This window comes from Pteropus medius, unplaced genomic scaffold, assembly GCF_902729225.1.
Source record: "Pteropus medius unplaced genomic scaffold, Ma_sr-lr_union100, whole genome shotgun sequence".
Taxonomy (NCBI): Eukaryota; Metazoa; Chordata; class Mammalia; order Chiroptera; family Pteropodidae; genus Pteropus; species Pteropus medius.
The window spans coordinates 3,571,808-3,595,224 of NW_024344253.1; the positions used below are offsets into that span (position 1 = coordinate 3,571,808).

Genomic DNA, 23,417 nt, shown 5'->3' on the forward strand with positions numbered 1-23,417 from the left:
ACATCGAAACTAAATTATTGTCATATTATTTTTCAGTGTTGCTTATATTCCCATGAAATTTGGCAGGATAATAACTTGCTGTTGATAAATATAAGGAAAAAGTGCTCCTATCTTAAAATATAATCATGCCTTATATGTTATAAAATTAGCTTCTTAACTACCTAAACTGAGGTAGAGAGAGGCATCACATAACCTCTGAGTGACAAAACATTGATATTCCCTAGCAACTTTCTCTAAGCTTCGTGTTGCCAAAACACTTGAGACACCCTACCTCTAGCCATAGTTTTCATTACCTTATTGTAAACCCCGAGATGAAACCAGCCCAAACTGGCTATTGACAAGGATGAGGAGGCATTGCTGCATTCAGTGGTTACTGTCACACATACATTTGTGCTCTTCTCTATAGGCTATCCATGGAAAGAGGTCGATGGTTACATACCAGCATGCAAGGAGCTAAAAATGTGATCCCTTTTAATGAGAGGCCCTTCTCCTGCTGCTGGCTGTGCTGGTGCTGCCTCCAGGCTACAGTATTTCATGATGGAGAGGACAATGAGGGAAGCTGTGAGAAGCTGGAATAATTTCTCACTCAGGGAAATGGTGTAGTTAATTAGTTAAGAGGGTGGAAGCTGAACTCAAATTGTCTGGGTTCAAATCCTGATTCCGCTATTTATAAATTGTAAGAGCTTGAATTAGTTAGTTAACTCCCTAAACTTGCATTTCTTTTGTAAAATAAAAATTATTACAAAGTGTCTTTATAATTATGACTATTAAGTGAAATGTTACAATATATATTTCTAATTATGACTATTAAGTAAAACAATGTCTATAAAAACTTATCAAATGTTTTGGTACAATAAATTTAAAATATTACTAATAGTTGCTCAATAAGAACCTCTAGATAGAGAACTGATTCACAAGTTTTCAGTTGTTTTTATTTCTAATGACCAGATTTTATCCAAAGAAAAGAAATGATTCTGGAGACCTATGCTTGTTGCCTAGCTATTTTTTCCCCCCAAAAGAGCTGTTTATGGAATTTAAAAAGTAATACCGGTGAAGTTATACAGTCATCTTACACACAAAGGAAAACATGACAAAGTTGGAGAACAACATGTTGCTTTTCTTCAACAAATGTCCCTGAACTTATGCATCAAAAAAGAATTTTATCTTCAAAGTAGTCACATCAGGAAGCCATGCATTTATTTCAATAATGTTATCAAATATTTTTGGAACTCTTCTTTCTAAATTACCTTCCAAGCCTACTTCAGATTCTTTTAGATGTCTTCATTGGTAACAAATTTTTGTGCTTTGGGAGTTTTCAATTTTGAAAGCCAATTTAAAATCAATTCTTATAAATAAGATGGAGGATAATGTCATATCTGGTAAAAAAATAAAATAAAATAAGGAAATAGGGACTTTTTTGCATAGCTAGTAAAATATCTCAAACAATTCCAGGGGGGAAATCTCTAAAACATTTCAAGCCAATAGAAGCATTATCAGAACTAGTGTGTTGCTTTCTGTGTGATTAACAGGTTATGTGTTTATTTACTTAATTTTATGAAACAAATACTTATAGGGTATTATGCATCATGTACTATTCTAGAAACTTTTACATATATTAGCTCATTTAATGTTCATATCTTATGAAGTAGTTTTATTATCCACATTTTATAGATGAGGTCATTGAGGCACAGAGAAGTTAAGAATTTTGTCCAAGGATGCATCAGCAAAAAGCTTTCTTAGTGTCAACAAGCATTATCTGATCCCTTTTTTCCTCTGTCTTCCCATAGCAAGTTATACAAAGAGGAAACAGTCCCACTTTCTAGCTTCTAATGCTCTGGAGTCTATCCTGTTTTCCCAAACTAACAGACCTTTATTCTTCAGCTTCTTGCCAGGAACAGTCTCTCTCCTCACAAGTTTTCCTCATGCCTATTTCAAACTCCTTCCTTAAACTTCATTTATTCCATTGCATCACTCAGGAGCTCAATCTTGCTGGGCTAACAGGGAAAATAGAATAGGGGAGAAGGGAAGGAAAAGCACTGAAGTATTTTTAAGTTCTCTTTGGAAAAGCACCTTGTGTCATTTTCCATCAGTAAAATGCTTTGAATGTCTCACTTTGCTCTCCTTTGCTTTGAAATAGGAGTTTCCAAAGCAGCTTCATACCAATGCCAAGAGCATATTGCCGGCCAGCCATTTGATAATGACAATAGCCCCAAGAAAACATATTTAAGCAAATTGAAAAAATAGATTATGCCAGAACTTTTTTATTTCAGGATAAAAGAAAAATACAAGAAGAAATCTCACAGAAGCGTCTGAAAATAGAGGAAGAAAAACTAAAGCACCAGCATTTGAAGGTAATTTATGTCTTTCATTTCATTTTAATGATTCTGAATTCAGATATCCTGATAGCACTCAAATTTCAATAGTAAAGATGCTTTAGGAAGGAAAATATTTCAGCAAAGTTCTACTAACACCCTAATAACCATAGGGGAAGCCAACAAGCTAGTAATATTTGCATATGAGATGAGTACCTTCTGAAAACATATGGAAAGTTGAAAACATTATTTTTAGCCTTTATTACTGAATTTCTTCATTTTCTTGGATAACTTTGAAAATTCAGCCTTGATCATTTGGCCCTGAATATATTCTTGTTTAACATTTTAGGGAGCAAGTCTAGCTAGGAAGTCCCTTTTGAAATCAATAAAAGGGCAGCCTTTCCCCCAAGGGGTGCGGAACAGACACTGTCTGGCCTGGTCAAGGATGCTTGCATTTAAAAACTCAGTGCAATGAATCCAAGGCTGTCTCAATATGATTCAGGTTTTTGTTTTATTTTGTTTTGACAGAACATGAGATCATAATCAAAAATAAACCTCCATTTTAAAAATCAGACTTTACATCTTCCATGGGTGTGGTCACTTTATAATTAAAACACTGAGTTTTAACATTTTATTACATAGCTTAGTCACAGGATGTAACCAAGTGACAAACAGGAGCTCCTTTTGAACAGGCCCAAGCAGGAAACTACTTCTGTGGCAAGGCTGCTATCAACAGATGTGGTGAATCCCTCAATGAAACAATACCACATGCCTGTGGGATTCACAAACTGATGTTAGTTAAATTTGCCAAATTCAGCTAGACCCATCTTTCTGCTGGATAAAGAAAAAAATTCTGAGCAGAAACATAATTTACAATTTTAGTTAGCCTCAGTGCTCTGGATTCTGTTTGTGTCTTTGCTCCTATCCAAACTGACATTTCCAACATTTGATGAATCATTTCAAAGCGTAGTTAGCCTGCTATCCTTACAGTATGTCGTACTGAATTTTCAGGAGTAGTGGACATAGCCAAGAAAGGCAGTGTGCACTCCCAGAAAAATCAATGACATAAAAACAAATTTTACCAAGTCATTTAAGTGCAACTCAAATGAAGTCAAAGTCAAATAGATAGCAATTTTTGAGATAGGCCATTTCTAACTCCCAGATCAGTGCTTATGCATTTGCACTCTCTCTCTCTATCTCTCTCTCATACACACACATGCACACACACACACAATTTGCACATGATTTTGGTCTCATAGTGAACAAATTACTGCTTCTGAGTAAACTGAGAGCTCTCTAGCATTCAGCAATTGATATTACTGCAGAATGGGTAGCTAAACAACAGTAGAGCTGGCAACAGAATAAAAGGTTTAAATATCTCCTCAGTTCGTTTTAGGAAGTAAGTTTCACACAGGAAAACTCTGACACACTGAAAGGTCCATTACTAAGGTGGTACTTCATTTCAGTAATTGCCAAAACAGCGCAAAAAGTAGGACATGATCTTCCCTATAGATTTGCTTTCGGGAACCCAGGAGATCTCTTCTAATTCAATCCAATCCCAGCGTTCATTATTCTTTAGACTGCTGTACACAGTTGTGCAGATAGTGCACTGCATAAAGTTACCCGACAGATGGGTACTGAAATCCTGCCCACACTCCCATAGGCTGCTGCACCCTGGCACAGGGCTGCTTCTGCCTAGAGGATGTAGTTTCTTTTTCTCTGCACAAAGGTGCCGTCTACCTTCCCAAGTTGTGCACTGACCCAAAGGGGTGGGTGTGGGAAACTGCCCCTTTTCCTAATTTGCATATTAATACCATAGAGACCACCACTGACCCTAGAGGACTTTAGCGCTTCTGCCTGCAACCTCATGGGAAGTTTTAAATTAAATAAATAATTAGGACAAGTTAAATGATGGTTTTTTAAATTTAAATATGAGTATAAGCAGTAATTATTTATTCTGCGATGGTCATAGAAGGTTTTGTTAAAGGTGTGGGATTTAAGCTGACCCTTAACTGATAAGTAGAATTTATATAGGAGCACACAGGGCCTTTTCATCAATAAACTATTTCTTAAGCACCTATTATGTACAAAGTACTAAGCCAGACACTAAGAATATAAAATAAAGTTCGGTCTGTGTCCTTAAAATGGTAACTGACACATAAATTATAATGGCGTTCCTACTGTGATGAACACTATATATGAGGTAAAAACTGCAAAGGGAACATAGAGGAAAGAATGGCTATTTCAATAGCACACATTCTTCCAAGCTTTGAAGAAAATGATTGGCTATCCAAAAAAAGCAACGAGGCATAATTCCAAAACAAGTTTCAAAATGTGTAGAATTTTAAAAATCGATTTCGAAATATGTTCACCAAGCCAAGAAAGCTCTGTTGGCCTCTACAGTTACCAGTCTTTCTTTTATTTTTTTCTTCATCCATTGGTCCCCTCTCCAGTGAACACCCTCACAACTTTTCTGATTGCAAACTATCTCATTATACTTCAACCATCTACTTTAAACAACACAAACGCAAACATATAGAAAGTACTTCTGTATCAGTAGGACGTACATTTCAAAACAGTTGTAGTAACTCACTCTGATATTCTTTAGCTCTGTATCCTGACAATCGCACCAAATTCATGCTGGGTTTTCCAGGAACATTATTAGCATTTTAACTTTCAAATATTTCTGAGATTTTTGCACTATAGATCTTCTTGCCTAGTGTCATAGTCACAATCTGATGCCACCGAGAAACACAAAATACACTCAACCTAGAAGATGTTTCTTTGCTGAGAGTCTATTTAATTCATGGTATGAAATACTCATTTATTCCTAAAGTCTACTGTAACTGTTGTGTAGAATGTAGAAGTGCTTTCAGACAACTTTCTCTAAAAAACTGCCTAAAGATCTATTACCTACATGCCACTTATATATTGATTTAGTTAATATGGTTTTTTATTATGAATGTCATTGTTGCGAAATAGATTTAATTATATTCATGACCTCATATAATAAGTCACAAGTCTAAATGTGACATAAAAGCAAAATAACTGCCGTGATTGCTATAATATGCAATAGTACTATATCATTTTGATTGCACATCCAAATTATATATTTTATGTTTAGATGCGAAGAGTTCTCTGCCAGAGATAAATGACAATTCGTGAATTATGAACAAAGTTTTATAAGGCTAACGTGAAAATTATTCTTATTCCTAACAAGACTAAGGACCAAGAATGTAGCCTTAAGTTAACATAATCACATCACAAGTCTCATTCTCTGTCCTCTACAACCCAGCATCATAAGACTGTCTCATCTGAGTGATTCTTATAGAGATATGGATGTAAATGACTGAAACTATTTCTCTGGGTGGTTTGTAAGGACTGTAATTTCCTTTGATAGGTGTCAACTGTCTTCTTTACTATACATTAGCTATCATCACATTCCATCAAATAAAAATAAATTAAAATCAAGGTGAATTCTTACAATGCTGATATATTAAGATTTTCTTCACATCTTTGACCTCAGGAGATAAATCCTGAACTTTATTAATATTTACTGTGTCTATGGGAAGTCATTTTTGCAAAGAGCTAAACAGCTGTAATTGAGAGTTAAGAGAATACTGGTGGCAAGAATCTCTGGCTACAAATTGCTCGTGCATGTACTGGAAACTCTAAAAGACCAACACAAATATGATGACTTGGATTGATGAGGTCGTTACCCAATTTAGTGGTTTTCAAACTATGTTCTGTGCATCTAGTTGAGGCTTCCAGCTTCAACTAGAGCAGTCTAGGTTTCATCTATTCCATAAATTATAATTCCATATAATATTTATTTGTAATCAGGGTAATATTTTTAAATGATTTGAAAACCATTACCTTAGTTAAAATAACCATCCTTTGGTAATTATCCAGCATAATCAACATTATTTAATTTTTTTAAATTCAGAGACATATTTTACTGTTATTAATTCTAGCATGCTTTGAAAAGAGACAAAAATTCTTCTTACTTGCTCTCATTTATGGTGTAAGAGAAAGAAGTCTCAGAAAATAGAAAGTTTCCATTCTCTCCTTACCATTTTAGACATGGTGAATCCCCAATGAATAATTATTGAACAAATTCTTTACAAAGGTAAAAAGAAAAAGGAGAATCTCAAACTCTGAAAATGATTTTTAGCCATTTCAATTTGAGACAGAAACAGGATGCTAGCTAAATCCCCTCCGAAATTTATGAGTCTTCTTCATTTGCTTTAAGTCCTCTTAGGCTCAGCACAAGAATGGAATTTTTGCAAGCAAATTCATGAAAGAATTTGCATGAAATGGTATTTTCTTTCCATATTATGAAACACACATCTTTTTCGTTTTGTTAAAGTCAACAAAAAATCAACTCACCAATATTTAGACAGATCAGTGAATTTTGCGCATCACGTTATTGGAAATGGATAAACCTGGATATCTGGAATTGGGGAAATTCTCAGAAGAAAGAAGGGATACTGGGTAGGCAAAACAATAAATATCAACCACATAGCCTAAGACCAATATTGAATTTGTTTAATATATAATAGCAATCTCCTGTTTTGTCTGCTATTCCAATTTGTTCCTCAAAAGATTTTTTTGGGAACAGTCACTGTATACTGTCACTGAGATAAATATCACATTAATTTCAAGGAGCCTTTTACTTTAAGTTCACAAGATATACCTCCATCAACCAAAGAAATAACAGAAAAGCATCGCATGATGATGTTCCTATATGACTGCTAAGAACACACAGGAAACATGCAGTGTACATAAGCATATCATGCTGCATGACTCTGAAGAGTTTTCTGAAAGTGAGGATGGGGCAATGGGGGGGAAAGGGGGGCAGGCCAGGAGGAAGACAGAGATTTTCATGGATAAAGAACCTGAACTAGAACTTTAAAGCTAAATAGAATTTACTATTTTTTTAAGTTCATATTCATTTAGTTAATTTCCATTTTTTTATTTCATTATTTTTTAATTTATTTATTTTTATTATGATGACACTGGTTAATGAAATCCAGTAAGTTTCAGGTGTACAATTCAACTGTAAGGCATTTATTTATATTGCATTGTGTGTTCACCACCCATAGTTAGATTTCTTTCTGTCACCACATATTTGACCCCTTTTACTCCATCTACCTACCCCTTAAATAGAATTTAGATACATAAAACTGTCTTTGGAAGGTCAAGAAAAGTGAAAGAATGAAAAGTCTAGATTTATTCAAGCAAAGTAGTGCGAGAAAATAATTTCTCTTAAATATGTCCACTATTGAAATTCACAGATTTGAAAATCAGAGATTTTGAGATTGTTTACTGATATAAGAAAATATCTTTATGTTTCCTGATATCAGAAAAAGGCGTTGAGGGAGAAATGGCTTCTAGATGGAATCAGCAATGGAAAAGAACAGGAAGAGATGAAGAGACAAAATCAACAAGACCAGTACCAGATCCAGGTTCTAGAACAAAGTATCCTCAGGTATGACCCTCACTGAGATACTTCATTTATTTTGGTTTTGTCCCATGTCGCATGTTTAAGAGCCATTTTCATTTTTAGAGATACAATCTGATCTTCGATTTAGATTTCTAATGAAAACTAAAGAAACACAACTCTCTTTTAGAGCTGTTGAGCAGATTAAAAATATATATGCTAAGCTAGTAGCATCTACCTGATACATGGCAAGTTATCAAAAAACTGTTCTTCATATCCCTCAACCTCATTTTTGCCTTAGGACAGATAACATTGCTATAGGTATGTTTACACTGTCCCCCCATCATGCCTCTCCCAGACCTTCACCAGTCATAAATGTGATATGTTGAAAGAGAAACACTATTGGACTACTTCACCAACATTTTCTCCTATTTCTGTGCGCATTTGGTCACAGATGTTGACCTCACTTCATGATGTCTATCCCTCCCCATCATTCATAATCAGTACAGAGTCAGCATCTTCTGATAAAACAAGTAAAGCTTTTAAATTGTCTTGGCTTAAAATGAGGTGATAGAGATGAAAAAAAAATGGAAAGCTCAAATATAAGATGGAATTATTAGTATTATCACAAAATATAGATAGCGTGGAACAAAGAGACATGGGAAATGTCAGAATCATTTTTTAACCTACACATGGAAAAAAAGGGATTTCTTGTGGTATAAAAATAACAATAATTTAAAGCCTACACATCTTTGAGACATAGGTAACTTTCAAACTTTACTCGCTATGTATTTATTCTCTTTAGAGAGGACTCTATAGGAAAAGATCTGGAGGATAAAAATATCCAGTAGCTGTGCTGGGACCACATTTTGTCCATACTTACCAAACTATGCAAACAGATCACATTAGGCCAAAAATTGACAACATGGAAAAAAAGCTTCCTTTTTTTCAACTGATTTTCATTTTACTTGTTTAATTTCATACACTTATATATTTAATAGTTAAAATCATTGAGCATTCATTCTTGTTTATATGGTTTTTAAATTAACAATTCTTTAAAAAGTATTTTATAATTAAAATTTTTACATTTATAAACTCCTCAGTTGTTTGCTGAAAGATATAAAGTGCTTCTAAATGGTGGATAACAAATACTTTAAAAATAACTCAATATATCAACTCAACAATTTGGAAAACTTAATTCTTCATAAGGCAACTCTTAGCAAGAGCTTCTAACCAAAATGTGACTTAACAGATGATGACTTTCCTCATTCCTCAACACAGAACCCGTATCTCTGAAGGGGTACTGAATTCAACCCTTGTTAACCCTTTGCTCTGCACAGGCATCTCCCTGCCTCTCCCCCGAGTCCTGTCTCTGGGGTCTTTCCACATACTGCACGCCTACAACTTTCTTTGTGCCTGGTGATAATTGGAGTGGCTACATATACTCAAATGCCATAACAAGCTTGGGCAGATTCTGAGTAATCCCAGAAAATTTACTAGGACTCTACTGATAGCTTTCAGGCCTTGCCTGAATGCTCTGAAGAGCACAGAAGCTTCTAGTAGTATTGATGGTGGCTTGCCTAGTTAAAACTCCTAGCTGACCAAAAAAAAAAAAAGGAATAAGAAGGAGCATGAGGAGGAGGGGGAGAAGGAAGAAGAAATGGAGGAGAAAAACATATTTTCTAGCCATATTACCTCCAGGTACTTTACATATATCACCTCATTTAATCTTCATAATCCTTTGAGGCAAGCGTTGTTCTCTTCACTCTTTGCAAAGTGATTAAAGAATTCACACACTTAGAGAGTGACAGATCAGAGACGAACTCATTGGACTCTCCTATGCACCCTATACAGTGATTGCACACACAACTCTCTGTGCACTGAAATGGTGTTCTCTTCCAGGAAGTCTTTGACGCATGTTCTGTCCCTTGGTTCTCCTTTCTCCAAACAGCTCCGACCACACTCCCACGTCCCTTTAATATCTTTGCTAAATCACCAATTACATGTCTGTTCGTAACCAATTTTTGCTATCTCACTACAATTTATTTTAGATCTTCAGGATGTCAATAACCCATCTGTGCTCCTTTATTAACACCAAATGATTTTAATCCCTGAATATAGATAATAATAACAGTAATGGTTCTTTTTAATTGGCCTTGTGAAATTTCCAAAGCATTTGTACATTTAATAGTCACAGCAATCCTAGAAAGAAAGTGTCAATACCTCCATCTCATCGAAGAGGAAATAGGCTCAGAGAGGACGAGGAACTTGTTAAGGTCACAGATCCAACAAAGGGTCTCAAACTTGGGCCTCAAAGCCAGTCAGGCTCAGTGCTCTCCTGCTGCAAAGTTAAAAGACAGCTGTAGGTGTGAATGTTCTGGAAAAAGTAAAACAACTAATACCTAAAATTGTTTTGTTCAAAGAATGGTCCTTAAGAGATATATTTGCAAAAAGTTAGTAAAGAATTTGTATCTCTGTGACCCATAATGGCATGTTTATCTCCCTAAAAATGTGCAGGGGACACAATGTTCTGAAGCCACATATGACACACGGAGACAAAAAATATCTGTGCCTTGACCGTAGTAAGCAGCCTGCGCCATTGCCCAGCATTGTAGAAATCCTGTTGCCAAAGCAGCTTTACCTGACAACTGAACATTTTCTTCTCAGATATTTCTAAAGCTGCTACATAATCAGGTTCCTTTTTTATAAATTCAATCTTTCTCCAAAACAACCACCTACTGTGCTTAAGAAGCTTTTATTGCCAGCTAAATACAGTACATTTTCCTGTTAGCTCTGAATGGCCACCAAGCCAACTAAGGAAGTTGAACTGGCAGAGCCCTCCTCCTTCCCTAAGCAGAGAAAGGATCCCAAACCCTGAATGTCATTTATCACTTGACTTAGGTGCCTACTCAAGGGTGACATTTGCCATCTGCCAGGCCTCTTGGCTAGAAGATAAGACTTTAATAGGAACATCAAAATAGAAATATTGCTGTTACCTCAGAGTGTGTAGCAGGGCCAGACTTCGCCTGTGAAGTTTTCATTCCTTCTACTTCCACGGTGTTGTGAGTTGAACCGAAAAAATTCACCTTTGGCATTCAGATCCCTGTTCTGCCGACCACAGTGCTTAAGCCTGGCCATGTTCATTCATCTCTTCGGGCCTCAGTTTCCGCGTCTGTGATAGTGGGACAATTATAGACATTTCACAGGATTGTTTTAAGGGAAGCAACCTCCACCTGACACATGGTAGGTGTTCAAATAATATATTAGATACTATTCCTTCTTAGGAGTCAAAAGGAATTAAAAGGACACTGACTAGAGCTTTATCAAAGAATTTTTATCTTTTGGTTAAAATCTCTCATTTCTCTAGGTTAGTACAAAAAATCTCTTTCTTTGAGTAAACTGAGATTATTAGCCAACTAGAATTTAGAAATAATTGATAGTCTTCTTGAAGACTAAAATGCTAATAATAGGAGTTAATTTTTAGTGAACATTTGTTATAGACCAGACACTATAGTAATTATATATTATTTCATTTCTCATAACCATCTTATGAGGTAAATAACATTTAAAGATGAGAAGCGGACATTTAAAGAGGCTAACGTGCCCCAACTCATACAGCTAAAAAATTAAGGGCTAAGATTTAAAATCTAATTAAAAGTCCTAACAATAAAAATAAATTGTGCCTCAGATATTGCAGATAATTTTACAAAAGTTAAATTCTGTAAAAGCTACCCTTTTACAGCATTTTTAAATTTCCAATCCATGCTACAATTTCACTCTCATAAGCATCCTTTTGTATAGACAGCCATATGACTCTACCATATTAAAAACACTGAGTTTCCCTGACTCACACATAACATTTGAGTAAAGCATGTCTGCTTATTTGTCCTTTTATCTTTTCTTTCAAAGAGAGGCAACATTTCAGAAAATAAGTACGCTTCCATGGGCTTTGTCTTCGAGTCACATTGTTAGCTTTAGTACAATATTAGTGAATATTTTTCCCAGAGGAAAACTATATTAAACATCTTCTGAATCACTTCACTTAAATAGCATTTCAATTTACCTCCCGAATGAGCCCTGCTTTTATGGTGACCACTGAACCATTTGCTTCCTAATCACAGTCACAGGTGTAAATCCAGCACTGACTTTTCATTCCAAACACCCATGTATATAAATTTATAGGCTGGCTTAGAAATCTTGTTCTGTCACTTCTGTTGCTTTCCCCCATCCAAGAGCCTACACCCAAAAAACACACCCAAACACCCTTTGAAGTGTCCAAAGGAGCTATGTTGTTCACATCCAAAGTTCTCTTTCTTATCCAGCTGCCCTGCAGTTTCCATGACTCCCTCTGTCAAATTGCCATGCCTCAGGCTCCCCCTCCAGACACTTGCTGCTCTTGGAACTGTGTCCAAAGATCTCTGACTTTGATTGGAGCATTCAGAGCACTGGACAGAAATGCTGTAAGCATAAAATGCAAAAGGTTAACTGCCAAGGAGAATGATGCAAATACACTGCATTCTCTTTGAGAAGGATTATCTACTTATGATTAAATGTTCTCCAGTAAGGATTTTTTTTTAAATACTCCCAAATATCCTACTGACCCTCTGCCTTCACTTAATGAAAGCTTATTTGTCTCCAGTAGTTAGAAACTTCCTTTCACATATGGTATTAATGGGAAGGTGCATATGAAGCATTGATTTCTATGTGACTGTGTGACACAAGAAGAGCTGAGGAGTGGACTGTTACGGAAGCTACGGCCATCCCACACGACTTACGGGAAATTCTTCCACAAATGGGGATGGAATACTAAAAAATGCATTCTGCTCAATATCATATAAAGCAATAATCTACTTAGTTAACTCAAGAAATAGTAGGCTAGAGTTAATTTCAAAAAAAAAGGAACCCAAAATATTAATGTAGAAATATAAAGGTGAAATGATTTTGTTGCTGGTTATGGTTTATCAAAGTTTAAATCTTTATTATTTCTATCCAAGTTTAACCCTTACCTACTGGTCTCATTTGCCTGAGCAAGCCAATTGTACCTTAGTAAAACTAATGTCTCATCAAACACAGCGAGGCATACTGCATGAAAATACCACGTACTAACTGCTTCTGCCTTCCTACTCTGACCCAACCAGCGATACCTAACATCACATTGCAGGGAGGGAGACAAGCTGCTCTTTTGTGACAACATAAGAGAGAAGAGAAGAGAAAAAAAAAAAAAGAGGGAAAAAAGGAGAAAAAATGCACCATTTGTTTCTTCTTCTTAAATTTTCTGTTGCCTAGAAACACCCAAGAAATTATTCTGTGGCAATTATGTGAGTCAAAAATCATTTCGAGAATGTTTTTCACTCTCCATATTTAACTAATTGGTTTACCAGATTTGCAGTCGTTCATCTGTTGTTGTTTTTAATTTCCCAGATATTCTGATTATTTTTAATTTATGAGCTTTTTTAATTCAACAAAAGAAGCTAAGTAACCAAATTTCTAGCAAAAAAGGAAGAAATCTATATACTCCCCCCCAATAAATGCCTAGTACAATACCTAGTGCATAGTAGGAATATGTAAATATAGAACTTAATAAATGAATGAATGAAAAAATAGATAATGAATAAACAATGGAAGGATGGGAGGATGGATGGATGGATGGATGGACAGACGGATGAATGGAAAGGTGGATTTGAAAATACCACCAGTTTAAGGGGACCAGATGAAGACTAGACAATGACTTGAACATTAATGAACTAAAAAGGAAAGATTTGAAATTTTTTTAAAAATAAAGAAATTAACACTTAACTATGGAGTCAAGGTCAAAGTCATGTGGCAGTGGTGCTCCTGGTTTTTGATCCAATTGTTGATAGCATGTTTTAACATCTCGCCACTACTTTACTTTCTCACCTTTTCCCCTCCATCATGTGCTTTTATTTCCTTATCCCCAACTCTCAGAAATTCCTTTTGCCCATACCTGCCAATCTCATTTATATGCTAATAGAAATAAGGTTTAAATGGCTACCCAGAATAAACACTGCCAAACACCGTAGTAAGGTAAAAGGTAGATGAGAATAATCTCTGAGAGTCTGCCCCTTACCCCCACTTTAATTCAACAGTAACAGCTACTTTTTATGGAGCACATATTCTGTACTAAGCATTATTTTGAGAATAACAATTCTCTGGGGAAGTCTAATTAGCCTCATTTTACATATAAAAATGCTAAGTATAGAAAGCTATAAATCTAATAACAGTCAAGCCATGTGTCATACATAGATCTTTCTGACTTCAGACCCTTTCCACCATGCCTCATCTGGCTTATTTTTGATTCATTTCAATGAACATTTATTGAGAACCTGCCACAAGTAATCTTTGGTCTTCTATAGGAGATTTGAGAATCAAAAGCTTCTCAAAATAAAATTTTATTTGTGTTAACCATTCTTTAGATCTTTTAACTTTTCAAAGTGCTTTTACATTATTCATCTCATTCAAAATAATATTCAGTTACTTGAGACACAAATGTATGACCATTAGCAGAGATGACAAAGATCATTGGCAGTCTTGACATGAGTAAAGAAACAAGGAGCAACTGGACAATCCAGAAAGTGAGAAGGAAGTTAGTTTCAGTGATCGATCCATCGGGTCATGGCCACAAAGAAAGAATGATCAAGGGCAGAGATTATTGAATGAGAAAAGGGGTCTTTGCTGCCGTAGGACCAAAGATTTCTCATTCCCCAGGAGATTCCATGGCTAAATTTACTGGCTCAGAAAAGTTCCACACCACCCCTTGCAAAGCCTCTTGTCTGCCATAAGGCAAAAGTTAGTCCATTTAGATGGCCCAAGGCTTACTGGTCCTTGTCAGTTATTTCATGTTATATTAAGGTTGGAATTTATATTTATTAGTCTTCAGATACTAGAGTCCTGTTCTTGGTATCAAATGTGAACAATTAACACTAGAAGCAAAGCAGAAATGAAGTGGCTAAAAAGTAAAAGATACAGTGGCTGCTCTATAATACAACTGAAGAAAAATGTTAAGGATTATAAGGCACAAAGGCAGTAATTATGTCTAATAGAGAGAGTCACTGGCTATATGCATCATTGAATATGTTTTGTCATTTCATTATATGGTTACAAGTGGTTTATTCACTAAAAACACTTTTCCTCTACAACTTATTAAAAAAAAAAAAAGGCTTCCCAAATTCATGAATAAGTACATCTGCAGTTAGCTTGCTATATCCTGACTAAACAATATTTGAAGGTCACTTGAGAAATTCATGTCACGTATGTAGGTCAATTTGAATTATTATTACAATTATTTGGCTCTTATTAAGTGTTTGGCATGTACTACAAGGTTCCCTACAGGCCCTAATTAAAATCCACACACCGGCCTCTGTCCTGCCAAAGCATCTGAGAAGCCCATGACTAACCAATTCACCATACCACATCAGCTTCCAGGGTGCTCGTTTATTTGCATTCATTTGAAAATTACATTTGTAGCTTGCACATGAAAGTGGCTGATTCCCTGAAAATCAGTTTGGTTTCTTAATTTTCATGGCAAATGAAACCCTTAGTTCACAAAATATTATTCTGATTCAGAAAGCTGACTTTTCTACTAAATCATTCTCTTCTGACCTTATCTGCCTACATGACAGTTTCAAATGATGATAGTATCATCTAGCCGTAAGATAATTATTAATATTTACTGAGTGATATCAGGAGATGAGATTCACCCATGCAAAAGCTGCCCACATGTAACTACAAATTTTTCATCTTTTCTAAACATCTGCTCTGTTCCCAATTATCAGAGCACACTGACACTTGTTTCAATATTGTTAGGTTAGCTCTCTGCTTCTAGTTATCCTGAAGCTATCATGCTATGTTGCTATTCTGTTCTTAAATACTCAGGATGACATAATAGATCTGGCACAGGGCAAATTCTGTGTTTGCTCTACACCAAATGCCCTTCAATTCCCTGGCGTGCTTACCTATGGCATGTGACTGTTTGCACTGGTAGGTGAGATCTTCTTTATTTCACACTTGCCCTTTGGCAAGGAAATTGATTGTGAGGAAATTCTTGTCCAACGTCTATGCATATAAGTATTCGTTGTCATTTTTGATATACTTTTATTTCAGTTGGTGAATAAAATGTGCCTGATGTGTAGTAAGTGCTTAATATATTTGTTAAATGTTTGATGAAATTTTTTGGACTCCAGTTTTAAAAAAATAAACAAAACAGTCCATATTCTGCTAGACTACGTACTCTCAATTTTATTGAGAAAATATTGCTTGACACTATCCTTGGCCAAATTGTCTATAAAGATAAAATATGTTTTACTTATGACCCATTAGTAATAACTTATCTGCCCATAACATATGAGCAACACACTTCAGTTCAGACTACCTGATTAAACTCACCAACCATGTGTACTCGACAGCATCCATTGCAACTCCAGAGCTATTCATTTAGATGAGTTGTGATTTAAAAAATAAATTATTTATTGCAAAATTTTCTTTTTGCTTTGTGAACTTTAGACATCCAATATTAACTAGCTAATGTCAATACTAACTATGTCAGATTTAATAGATCATCTAGAAACATGTAAATTCTTTACCCACTAGGAGTAAAGACTGATTTATTTTTCTATTTTTACTGGCTACCTGAAATGTAAGATACTAATGAATAATTCTGCAAATCAATGCAAAAAGTTATGAAAAAGCTCATAAAAGTGGTCACACTGCAATTCATCCCCGTAAGGTTATATAATCATTAGCAAATTGGTTTTGATGCTTTAAAAAAACTCCAGAATAGCCGTGGCTTGAACAAGATTAGAAAGATTCACTTCCCTCACATACACAATAACCCTAATTGGGAGACATTCGAGGAGAGGAGAGCAGCAGCATCACATGAAATAATCAAGAGACCCAGTTTCTTTTTGTTCTGATACTTTGCTACTCCCTAAGTGATGCCCTTGGTCGTGTGGGCAAAGACAGTTCACCACTACCTCTGCATTCCAGCGTGGGAAGGGGAAGATAAATGAAGGACAAACAGCTCTATTTTAAAGATATGATGTGAAAATGCAGAGGTCACCTCTGCTAGCATCCTATTGGCCAGAATTTAGTCCCATGGTACCATTTAAATGCAAAGGAGACTGGAAAATACAGTCTGTAGCAGGGTAGCCAGGGAGTCGCATTAACTCAAGGAGTTCCATTACTAAAAAGAACAAGAGAAATGGATTGCAGGGTGGGGTATTAGCATGTTGTCAAAACAGACTAGCATATTCTTTCATTTATTAAATAGATAACATTTATTAAATAGATACCATCCCCATAAATATTATGAAATTTCTGATAATGCTGGAACTCTGTTTTGGTTTTCTTTCTAGAACAGTATGTTCAAGGACAGTGTGTTTCTGAAGCTGTTCAAGCACACTGCTTGCTCTGAAACCATTGATATTAAAGTAGAAGATGAAATCCCCAAATGGAGCTGGGAGGCTTTCTCTTCTGCTGGGATTGTCAGAGACTGCCCTTCTCTCCCTAGCAGACTAACTAATTATTATTGAGTAACACCTTTTTTGTCACATCACATGCTAAAGACTTACAAACATTGTCTCATTTATCTCCCCAAGAAAACCCTTTGTGATACTGTTATTTTTCCCCAAATAGGGAGGGAAGTGTCTCCCAGCCCTTCCATCAGCTGGTCTCAGACCTACTTCAGTAGTGGCACAGCCTGGGTCTAACACCTGCTGACTCAGGCCATCCCAGAGAAATGACCGTGGGCCCTCTTTCAGTTTAGTCTGGGCTTTTAATAATGCCATATACATATGACATATTATTAAATTGTACACTTGAAACCTATATAATTTTATTAACCAATGTCACCCCAATAAATTTAATTAAAAAAAGAGAGAGAGAGACAGTGTGGCTCCCAAGATGCAAATAATTCGTCAGTGCTTTCAAAGTATATAGCTAAACCATTCATAAACTTAATTTCAAATATAGCATTGGTAATTACATTTAAACTGCAGTATTACAATCAAATTGCATTAGCCAGCTTTATATTTAATTCCTAAAGCTTCCATTACTTTGAACAACAGTCACATGTCTAAGCAAAGAAATTCTCACTATAAAGTGGCCCTAGCTTAGGGAACCCCAGGCTCTTGGAAGGAACTGTTCTAAGAACCGCACTCAAGCAGCCAAAGAAAAATCCGACAAAACCTGGGACTTTAATCCTCATCTGACTAGTCTACCAAGCAGAGAAATTCCCAGTTTAACAAAATTGCCCTAACAAAGATCAGGACAGAAATATTACCTTTATACGTAATGAGTCCACACTTTTGCATGTGGGTAGAATGCAGCTAGCATTTCAATCTCCACTTTCTTTTATCATAGAAAGTAAGAAATCCTTTTATTCTGCTGAGCAAAAAGAATGTTTTGTCTAAGTTCATAAGAATCCATGTTTAAAAGTTTTTGTTTCCATAGTGGCCAATTAGAAAGGCGTTAAGAGCTCAGGCTCCATAGGCAGAGACTCGATTTCACGCCACGGGCCTGCAAGCCTCCAGGCCACCTGCCTTTCTAGGTGCACAGCTTGCTCATCTGTCAAATGGAACTATCACCAGTACTCATGGGACTTGTCATGAGGACTAATTAGGCCAGTGCCTGCTACAGTGTAAATGCTCAATACATGGTTAGTGTTATAATTGCTAACAAGAGAAATGCTGTCAAATAGGACATAACTTTTGATTTTTTTTTTCTCCTGAGTCCAGTTCATTTGGCCCCTAATGGCAAACTCCATCAGGTTGTTAGTCCTTGTCAACACCACCAAAAACTGAAAGAAATAAATGGCCCTTAGCAGCTGAAAAATTGCATTCTGAAACAACCCCTTCTTGGCACATCCAGCCTTTATGAGCTTTTCTTTCTAAGACAAAAAATTGCATGTTGGAATTGAATCGGGGACATTATCTCATGATGATTAAGGGAGCTTACTCCTAGACCAGTGCATGAAATGAAATGAAAGCCACCTGCTTTCACCTACAGAACTCTTGAAAATAATCCTCTTTCTCCCCAGCAAATAGGCAAGAAAAAGAAAGATTCCAATAATGGATAGCATTACAAATCCTTTTTCATGTACTCTGCTTATCTAAATTGGCACATGATGCCTGCCCACTATCTCTCAGAAATTGCAAGAGGTACTAACTCATCCATCAGGCCCCGCCTAACAACCCAGGAGGCACCAGGAAGGACATTTCTCTACTGCCTGTTTTTCGCCAAACTGAATCAGCATTTCTAGGAGCTCAATTCCCTTCTGAAAGGTAACACCTTCTGAAGATAGGGATGGCAGCGCTTACAGAAATTCTAATCCATCGGCTGAGATATAAGCAGGTGCATGTGAGAGTGTTATGCCCCAGAGACCTCCCTAAAAACTTTCCATGTAAAAAAAAAGTTTTACCTATGTACAAATATATGTAAAACAAAAATGTTTTACATCTACATCTATATATGCATATGCGTGTGTGTGTGTGTGTGTGTGTGTATGGGTATATACATATACATATATATGTATATATACACGTATATAATACATATGTATAATATATATGTGTATACACAATTAGTCGAAACACATTTGTGAAAATAATATGATATTCCATTACCCATGGGCCTTTCTGCAGAGGAAAACAACTACAAATCTCAGTGCATTTCCTAATTCCTTGTCACTGGCCAGGCCAACCAAGAGCTCTATCTCTGTACCCCAGGAACAGAAAGGGCAGAGACATAAAGAAACTAGCATTTTCTGAGTGCTCACTAATTCTTTTATTCCTTATTAAACCCTTTGAAAGAGTTAACATTGCCCAGACCTCTAAATGTTTAACTGGCCCAGGATTCAGTCCTTGGAATCTCTGACTTTCTAGGAAAACTTATCCACTCCTATGTCTATAAATACCAACTCCCAAACCCAGACTTCTCTGAGCTCTGACTTTTATATCTACCTGTTTTCTACATATCACCACTTGACTGTCTCAAATTTAATACGTCCCCATCAATCTCCTTTCTTCTCTCTCCCAGATTTCTGTTCAGCTAGTCGCAGTCACATTCTTCCAATTATTCTGGCCACAAATGTCGTAATCACTCTTGACATCTCTTTCTCTCATACCTCACGTGCAATCTATCAACAAATCCTGGCAGCTCCTCCGAAATCCGAGAATCCGATCACTTCCCACCCTTCTGATGGCAACCACCATGGATTAAGCTATCTTCGTCTGGACTATTACAACAGCTGACCTCCATGTTTGCCCCTCCAGTCTATTCTCAAGACAGCGACCAATGTAACTGTTTAAATTTCAAATCATAGCATGTTTCTCCTCTTCTCAGAACTCCCAATGGCTCCCCAAAGGCCTTCCTATGCACAAGGCCCTGTATGAGCTGGTTGCCAGCCATCTCTGACTTCACTTCCCACCGCTCCCCTCCTGAGCCCCCTGCTCTTACTTTAAGCTTTATAGTTAGTTACTCTTCCCTCTGAAGCACAATCCCCCAGAAACTCTCATGAGTCCCTGCCTCATTTCCATCACGTCTCCACTCAAATAACACTTTATCAGAGAGACTCTCCCTAACCAAACTATTAAGTTAGTGCCCCCCAAGCACTCTCTGCCCCCCTTATTCTTCTATTTATACCCCTTATTCTACTTTTTCATGGAAATATTTTTCTTCATAAATAAATGTATGGGCACATACACATTTGCGTATTATGTGTATATATACGTGTGTATATGTAAATATGTATGTTAAGATATAGATATACATTTTATATGTACATACACATACACACATTTGTAGGAGTTAGGAAACTACAGCCCAGGCCCAAATATACCCTTAGTCTATTTTTGAATAACCACAAGCTAAGAATTGTTTTTATATTATTGAAGGATTGTAAAAGGAAAAATTAAAAAGATGAATATGCAACAGAAACTGAATGTGGTCTGCAAAGCCTAAAATATTTACTATTTGGCCCTTTACAGAAAGGGTTGCCAGCCCCTGTCTGGTGTGCCGTCCGTGTCCTCCCACTAGAATGTAAACCTTGAGGGCAGGGACTTTGTTTTGTTCACTGTCATATCCCCAGCACATAGGATATTGCCTGATACAAAACAGATGCTAAATACTTGTAAATGAAAGAATAAATGAAGACGATTAGGCTTAGCAAGGTCTGGTGACTTGTCCAGGGTCACACTGGAAGTTGGCAGATGAACCAGGATTCAAACCCAGATCCACAGATGGCTCCTGAGGTCCAGGAGCTGCTTGTGCAAAGATTTGAACACCCTGTTTTTCCACCCAAAGGCTCCCCATTACACTGTGTTTAACATGCTTTCAAGTAAAAGACTCTGTGAGACAAAGCATGGAAAGAGAGACAGTGTATAGCAGAAAATCTTTAATATTTATACCATAATGACATTTATATCTGATGTCAGTCACATTCTATGTGCTTTCATATATCATCTCTTCTTAGCTTCAGCAAATTTCTGTATAAAGTAAGGGAGGTACAATTTTCTCATTATACAAATTATAAAACTAAGCATCAGGGAAGTTAAAGAAATCAGCTCTCACAAATAGTGAGTAGCAGAAACAGAATAACTCAGATTTATGACCTTTAGTATAGAGCCTTCCACTCTACCAACCAACATATGTTCCCAAAACTCCACTAGTGTGCTACCATGGATGTGGAAGGATTTTAACAGGATGGCCGTCACATCTCAGTAACTTCTAAGAAATCAGAGGTACTACATTTTACTTAAAGTTCTATGCTGTACAAGAAAACCTCCTCAGCTATAAATGGCCAACTACCCATGGCCGGAGGCACCAGCAAAGTCAGAACTTTGAAACTTAAGCCATGAGGAGGAGAGTGGTCAAGCAGACCAGACCTCGGGCTTTTATTGGTGATTTTTGAGCTGCCAGATCCATGACCATCTTAAAGAAGCCAAGAAAACTGACAAATATCTTAGCTGACACTGATACCCACAGCTGTCATCTCCTGGACTAGCTGCTGTATCTAATCAGCCATCCTCTGAGGCAGCTGACTTTAGAGCTTAGAGCATTTGGCTGAGAAACTACGTGTGTTTCAAGTCTGCCAAGTGCCAGCCTTGCTAACTGCATGGATGCCAGTGACTGTATGTTTTTATGCAGGATAGAGGTCATAATGTCATACTCTGGCGTTAACTTGAATCTGACATGCTGGTCAAGATACCAGCTCAGAATGTTTGCAATGGTCTAATTTCGAATGTCTGTCTTTTTGTCCCTACAAGTTTCCTTACACTTTGTCAGGCCATGCGTCACATTTCTTTTTTTATAGAAAATGTAGTCTTTATAAACAGCAGCGCCTGAGGCCACTGTACTATATTTTGTCTAATTTTCGTCTCTTCACGCAACTCTTAGGAAACTGTGAAATTAAAACAAGGTGTCATTCTCGATGTTAGGATATGCAGGGTTTTTAAGTGTCAAATAACTATGATTATTAAATCAAGTTTAATAATTATAATATTATAAAGTGTTGATTGGCTAGAAAAAATAATTCTGCTTTCTCCAAATAACATACATGGAGACTTGGGTAAGGAAAACTGGTGAACTAAGTAATAACTGTAGATATGCCATTCCTTTTGGTTCAACTATGAACTTAAGTCTCTATAAAAGAAATTTCTCTGTTTCATTTGGAAGTAACATTAGTAACTGCAATGAAGAAAATGGGGCAATTGTCAAATACTTTACCTAAGAATTCCTTTTGTCAAAAAAATAATAATAATTAAAAACAAATTGAAAATTGTTAAATAAAGTCAAGTATTAGGTGCTTTCTATGTACTAAATGTGATGTTTGCTGTAATATTACATTCTTAAGGTAACTGAACATTTACATGCAATGTTCCGAGGAAAGTTTATATATGGAGAAGATAGATATATTTGAGAACTCTACATTTGTAATGTCTTAAGCAATAAAAAGTGTATCTTTTTGTTGTCAGACTTGAAAAAGAGATTCAAGATCTTGAAAAGGCTGAACTGAAAATCTCAACTAATGAAGAAGCAATTTTAAAGAAACTAAAATCAATTGAGAGAACAACAGAGGACATAATAAGGGTGAGCATTAAGTAATTTTAAAACTATGATTTTTTCTCAAAGTGAGTCACAAATAATTTTTCAAAGTATATCCACATTTAGAATTCATTTTTTAACTGTGTTAATCATGAAGAATTCTTTTTTCTTATAGTCTGTGAAGGTGGAAAAGGAAGAAACATCAAGAGGTATGTTTTTGAGCAGTCTAGTCTATGTCTAATTACGATATTTTTTGATAAGCCCATTGAAATTTTTTACATTATTGTAAACATATTCTAAATGTATTTTGAATTAATATTAATTTTACAGAGTCAATTGAAGACATCTATGCTAATATCCCTGACCTTCCAAAATCCTACATACCTTCCAGATTAAGGAAGGAAAGAAATGATGGAATAGAAGATGATGAACAAAATAGAAAAGGTATATGAGAAATCTGCCTCCAAAGGCAGTTTCTCAAATTCAGATTTTACAATGTCAGTTGTTAGCAACTTGCTATGACATCATGTGCTTCCAGGTTAAGCAATGGCTTATTTTACAAAGTTCTGTGAAAAATATGAGTCACCTGCATAGATAGGGATAAC

At 36.2% G+C, this 23,417-nt stretch overlaps 1 protein-coding gene across 2 annotated transcripts in view; it reads left to right on the forward strand.

Moving 5' to 3' along the window:
- Positions 1–23,417, forward strand: part of PALMD (palmdelphin) — a 42,724-nt gene that overhangs the window by 11,875 nt on the left and 7,432 nt on the right. The window contains exons 2-6 of one of the 2 annotated variants that reach the window (XM_039869553.1): positions 2,271–2,351; positions 7,679–7,803; positions 22,743–22,857; positions 22,988–23,021; positions 23,143–23,256. In XM_039869553.1, coding sequence (XP_039725487.1) covers positions 2,271–2,351; positions 7,679–7,803; positions 22,743–22,857; positions 22,988–23,021; positions 23,143–23,256 — 469 coding nt within the window. The remainder of the gene's footprint in view (positions 1–2,270; positions 2,352–7,678; positions 7,804–22,742; positions 22,858–22,987; positions 23,022–23,142; positions 23,257–23,417) is intronic. The other variant, XM_039869554.1, reaches the window with a different exon arrangement.